The sequence below is a fragment of the Saccostrea cucullata genome, unplaced genomic scaffold, assembly GCF_032062105.1.
Source record: "Saccostrea cucullata isolate Sc308-1 unplaced genomic scaffold, CSIRO_AGI_Scuc_v1 ctg3678, whole genome shotgun sequence".
Classification (NCBI taxonomy): Eukaryota; Metazoa; Mollusca; class Bivalvia; order Ostreida; family Ostreidae; genus Saccostrea; species Saccostrea cuccullata.
The window spans coordinates 38,640-44,886 of record NW_026932288.1 but is presented as its reverse complement, the minus strand read 5'-3'; the positions used below and the strand labels follow the sequence as shown (position 1 = coordinate 44,886).

The window sequence follows — 6,247 nt, the reverse complement described above, 5'->3', positions numbered from 1 at the left end:
TATATCTACTTCACAGGTGTTGCACTATTAAGAAGTTTAAGAATTTTTTTTGCCAGTTAAGATGCGGAGTGCATATTTGTCAGGGATGGGGTAATTGAATAAAGTAATTGTAATTGAGTGTAATTAATTACATTTTTCAGAGTAATTGGAAGTAATTTGTATTTGAGCGAGCCTTCAATTACAAGTAATTGAATGTATTTAAATACATTTCAAAAAAGGCCATGTATTTTCAATTACTTTTCAATTACATTTCAATTACTTTAGAAATGTAGAAACACTAATTTCAGTACTAAATGCCTGTATATACTTGTATATGTTTTGTGAAAATGTTTTGAGATTTTTTAAAAATAAAACTGAAGTATTTGAAATGTATCTAATTACATTTGTCTAGGTAGTTGAGAGTAATTAATTATATTTGAAAAAAATCAATGCAATTGTAATTGTAGTCATTGACAAAATTATCTATGTATTTGGAAGTTCATGAATTTAAATTTTTCAAAGTAATTGACCCCAACCCTGTTTGAATTAGCCCTGGGGTAAGACTCGGAAGGGAGGGATTTCAAAATTGTTTTATTTTACCTGTAGTTGTTCATGTAGTTGTCTTTTCTCATCAAGATTTCTTAAGATTTGGTTTGTACATTTTTTCCAGTATACACTACCAGTTTGCTGCAGGGAAAAGGTACTACATATGAATATTAATTACAATAGGTACTATATATGAATATAAAGCAATATAAACTGCATTTTTGAAAATTTTATTTTGCTTTTAATTTGACTAAAAGACATTAAATTGTTTCAGAAGAAAGACTTTTATACAATCCAATATACAATATTATATAAAAAATCATTTTTGTACAGAATGACAATAATGTAATTTGGTTCAATCAAAGCCTATAAATAGTTCTTACTTAGCAAATATGAAGAACAGAAGTATATAAACATTTTTTTTCCCCTTCTGTCATGGAAATAGTTATTTACAACTCTGTAGCAAAAATTCTGAAAATTTGCAGCTCATATTGCTTTAATTATATATGTACAGTTATAACGAAAATGTAATAACAACGCCAAGCGTAATAGACCTGGATTATTATATTTTGCATTTTTAATTTAATCGATCATCTGATAAATTGTACAATCTATCAACTCTATTTGAAGCCTCAAACTCTAAGTATCCCAAAGGGCCCCAAAAAGCATCAACTGACAAAGTTTGATGATACTAAAAGGGTTAGACTGAAGATATTTCAATATAGCTATAAAATACCATAAGTAGATCACGGTGACCTACTTTTTGGTTGAAATTTTCTGAGGACTCAAGAAGCATTAATTGACAAAGATTGATGATTCTAAACCAATAAGAAGACTAGTTGAGATATCTCAATAGGTCACCATGACCTACTTTTTGGTAGACATTCCCCGAAAACCCAAGGTGGATCAACTGACAAAGTTTGACGATTCTAAGCCAATTAGTAATTGAGATACTTTAATATAGCCATAAAATGTCAGAAGTAGATCACCATGACCTTTTTTGGTCATGATTCTCCGATATTGTAAGACCCATCGACTGACAAAGTGTGTTATTACATGTTGCGTTCTTCCCTGTTGCTTAATCTCAATGCAAAACGTATCAACGCAAAATGTAATAATCCAAAAATCTTATTATTATACGGCGCCGCTGGAGGGCCAGGTAAAAAAATATTTTTATTTGTTCGGACAAATTAGAAATTCGTTCGGACGAATTAGTTATTTTATTTGTTCGGACAAATTAGAAATTCGGACAAATAAGTTATTTGTTCGGACAAATTAGATTTTCGTTCGGACAAATTAGAAATTCGTTCGGACGAATTAGTTATTTGTTCGGACGAATTAGATATTCGTTTGGACGAATTAGTTATTTGTTCGGACGAATTAGATATTCGTTCGGACAAATAAGTTATTTGTTCGGACAAATTAGATATTTGTTCGGACAAATTGGAAATTCGTTCGGACAAATTAGATATTTGTTCGGGCAAATTAGATGTTAGCACAAATTATCCTGTAAAGAGAGATACACACTTTGTCTATTCAGGAGGATTAATCCTTTTTTAATTCATAAATAGTTCTTTGGACCATGACATACACACGCAGCAACTAGACATGTGATATTAAAGTCGGGTATGTTGATTGTAAATATTCGGAAATAATGGATCTATACCGGTATATATTATAGGCCTAAATTCTGCCATTCTGAAAGTATATTTTCTGAGAGCCCACTAGTAAATTCAAAGGGTCAATTACTTCTTATCAAACATCTTTTCACTCCCATCCCTGACTAATACTGGGGTGCCAGTGGTCAGTTACCGCTTCTTTGAAAAGATGAGATCCACTCCTTACATGTAAGGTTTTACTCCTACTGCAGGCAATTGGTACGGGAAAAAATTGGCATTGAAAAAGTAAGCCCCCCACCCCCACCCCACGAAATAGGACTGTCAACTTTGGGCAACTTTTCCTGAGTCACCCCCTTTTTTTTTGCTTGTCAACTTTTCAGGTAGCTATTTTTTTCTAGCCCCCCCCCCTTTCAAAAACGATGCTACGTGGCTGCATTATATTATATTGAATAAACTTCGGACTCAAAATATCGAGCCTCTTATTCGAGGGTCTTAATCTTTTTAAGGTGGGGCTTACTAGCTAGGACATTTGTAGATTTGCTTCTATACCGCTGTTCCCACATTTAAGTATTTTGTGATAAAGGAACAAAAATAGGGAATCTCATAAGTCCATCTCCAATGGATTTTTTCTAAGATCGTTAAAAACTATTATTAAGTATCTATATAAATTTTATTTTATATTTAAATATCAAAAAAGCGCATGAATTAAAACATGCAGGTATAATTTTGACCAAATTAAACAAACGCCCCTTTCCGGGAAAAGGATAAAGATAGATGAATACATGTACGTTCCTAGAAAGTGCAGTAAAATTTAAAAACACATCATTATTTAATGCAAGTTAAGGTTCTCAATGATTAAGACAATCGATCGTTTTTTAAATAGAGGAGGGGGGGGGGATTGTTACTTGAAAATGTTTTGACATTCATTCATGATTTATTTTCCCCGTAAAAGGGGTTGCTTTCATAATTTCCCTTTCTATGTGAGTCACTGGCCTATCAAACCTTCGAACTGGTACTCAACTGTAAAAGCGTTTAAACAAAATTAAGAAATGCTGAAAGTGAAATTAAATAGTTTGTTGGACTACATGCACATCTCCAATAAGGGGAGGGGGCTATAATTATGCTCTGAAAATCAATGGACTAGAGAATATACCAGATTGACCGGTTGACATCTTAATTCACCGGCTCGCGAGTCATAGGTAACAACCTGGGATCAATACGAACAGGTTCATTTTTGTGAAGTTTTCTTAATTCACAAACAGGAATATTTAATTGACTTAGTGAGGACTTTTTTTCATTTTATATACCGCATATGTACCATATTGATTGAATGAATGTTTTACGCCGAATCGGCAATATTTCAGCCACATATCGGAAATATATGTATCAGAAATGCATTTCAAAAACCATTCACATGTCATGATTAATAAATGCAGGGTAGTGAATATGTACATAAAAATTATAAGAAAGAGATCAACATTAAAACGACTTATCTTCAAAATATTTATTGATAATGGTGTTCATTAAAGTTATTTTGCAAAGAATCAAACTAAAATAAAACGTCTTGGTGCAAATCGCACATTAATCGCTGTGTCCTGACAGTTGTTCACAATTTCTCTAATTTGTCCGAACAAATAACTAATTCGTCCGAACGAATTTCTAATTCGTCCGTACAAATAACTTATTTGTCAAAACGAATTTCGAACTTGTTTTCTAACAAATATCTAATTTGTCCGAACAAATAACTCATTTGTCCGAACAAATTTCTAATTCGTCCGAACGAATTTTAATTTGTCCGAACGAATATCTAATTCGTCCGACAAATAACTAATTCGTCCGAACGAATATCTAATTCGTCCCAACAAATAACTAGACTTGTTTTTAAACCAAATTCTAATTTGTCCGAACGAATACTCAATTTGTCCAAACAAATATCTAATTTGTCCGAACAAATAACTTATTTGTCCGACAAATATCTAATTCGTCCGACAAATAACTAATTCGTCCGAACAAATAACTAATTCGTCCGAACGAATTTCTAATTTATCCGAACAAATAAAAATATTTTTTTTACCTGGCCCTCCAGCGGCGCCGTATTATTACATTCTGCATTACTACATTTTTGTGTTGATCTCGATGCAAAATGTAATGACACAAAATGTAATAATCCAGGTTTATTACATTTCGCATTGTTATTGCATTTCGCATTGCAATTAAACACCTGTTTTATTCTTATTTATTTCCCCTATTTCAATAATTGTTAAATCAATGATAATTAATTAACTTTAACAAGTTCCCAAAATTGTGAAGGAATTATAATTCAAAACTTCAATAATTAAGGAATTAATATCAAGATACAATTTTTGGATAAGATATTCATGTACATGTAGAAGATGTCACACCTGCCCTCCTCCTGAAATGCACGCCACTTTGTGAAAGGGAAAACCATTCTTCTTCATTCTATCAAGCAACAAGTCAAATGCCTGTCAAAAAATGCATATTATATATACTAACATGTATACGGCATGTACAGTTGCAAAACATTCCTACTCTTTTAACCAAATCATTTAAGTAATTTCGTGACTACATTCTGAGCTTTTTAAAAGAAATTAACTTATATAGAAAAACATGAAACCCTGAAACAGTATTTATTATACAGAACATACCATGCAAATAACTAAATTAAACCATTTCTCAATTATTGGATAACTTGTTCCTAATATTTTAAAATCTGGATGTCAAAAATTTACCTAAATACAGAATGAGATATATTTTTCATTTATTTAATGTTTTCTATTTTTAGGAACATTGGAAATATTTTTATTATATAATAAATAGTGTTTGGGGAAAAATATTTTATTAGTATAAAATGGTATAGTGGTCCTAAAATTAATATTAGGTTAACATATAGGCTACCATGGAACTTAAGGTCCTTTAAATGACAGGTAACCTTACCTTGACCCACATGATAGCAGGGGCAGTAACTGTGACATTATCATTGTGGATGTGCACCCCTTCATGAGTTCTAAAACAATATTCCATACATTCTATAAAATATTTTCATGTTTTAATTTAAATTTCAAACTCATCATCATTAATTTTCTGAAAATTTAATAGTTTCATTGCCATTTTTTCCTTGAGTTCTAAATAATAATGTTTGACTGTAGATAACAATGTTTGACACACTTATAGTTAAAGTAGTATCTGCCAGGGAAGAGAAAAAGTTATTCAATATAAACATCCTCATTTTTACTTGAATTCTGGAAGATCCGAGTTAAACTTGACTGCTGTTTCATTTACAAGTTGCAGAGAGTCGTTTATTGCTTCTGCCTTGATCTGTAAAAAAGGAAAAAAAATACCTTCTTGTGTCATTAATTTGATTGAAAAGAGGATGTATTCTTAAAAACATACAAAAGCATCATCATAATTCCCCATAGATCCGCCTAACAGTTTTTTTCATATTTAGATCGGGATCAAGATCTTATAATTTGTTTACAAAAGTAGAACTTTGGTCAAGTGACAAGTGGTTTAAATGCAGCTATATAATAAAATGCATTCACCTACTTGTTGTGTGCTAAAATCAAATCCCAGAAACAAGCGATCTTGACCAGCGTCCATCGTTATCTGCCGAGGCTGAAAACTGGGTCATTCTACGATTAGGCTGTCCCTAAATCCCGGGGGCAAGCGGTAAATCTAGTCTTCCCGACTCCCGACGGTCCCAGATTTTGGATTTTTAGCGATTTCTTTTTTACCTGTGCACATAATTTATTCAAAACTTTTCAGGAACATGGTTTCTAGATTCTCTAGGTTTAAATAAATTCAACTTTAGGAAACATCCGCATTTATTATAAATCTGACATTTTTGGATATTTAATTTATCATGGTTTATATACACACGAGATGATTAATGTTTTTATTGTAAATAAAAAAAAAAAAAAAAAATTGAATTATCTATGTGCTAAGAACAGAATTCAATTTCCATTGATTGTTTTAATTCAGAAAAAAAAACTAGGCCCATCATTAACAAGCTTTATGCAAACAGGTTTGTTGAATTACTTATCAGTCATTAAAGCGCAAAATTTCACTTTGACGCCGGTATATTA

General features: G+C 31.6%; 1 protein-coding gene across 1 annotated transcript; it reads right to left on the bottom strand.

Moving 5' to 3' along the window:
• Positions 1-570: 570 nt before the first annotated feature.
• LOC134234770 (xylulose kinase-like) lies at positions 571-5,811 on the bottom strand. The gene is made up of 5 exons (XM_062716817.1): positions 5,709-5,811; positions 5,398-5,480; positions 5,100-5,169; positions 4,547-4,627; positions 571-666 (listed from the first exon to the last, which is right to left on the bottom strand). The coding sequence occupies exons 1-5, from the start codon at positions 5,760-5,762 to the stop codon at positions 571-573; spliced, it is 384 nt and encodes a 127-aa protein (XP_062572801.1). The 5' UTR covers positions 5,763-5,811.
• Between the last annotated feature and the right edge of the window lie 436 nt (positions 5,812-6,247).

What these genes read in the sequence shown, in the direction of transcription:
- LOC134234770 (XM_062716817.1), bottom strand. Translation starts at nt 5,762, where the DNA reads ATGGACGCTGGTCAAGATCGCTTGTTTCTGGGATTTGATTTTAGCACA. An exon ending in TTGATTTTAGCACACAACAA is followed by an intron (nt 5,481 to 5,708) that starts GTAGGTGAATGC and finishes CCTTTTTTACAG; the next exon opens with ATCAAGGCAGAAGCAATAAA. An exon ending in CTGCTATCATGTGGGTCAAG is followed by an intron (nt 4,628 to 5,099) that starts GTAAGGTTACCT and finishes ATTTTTTGACAG; the next exon opens with GCATTTGACTTGTTGCTTGA.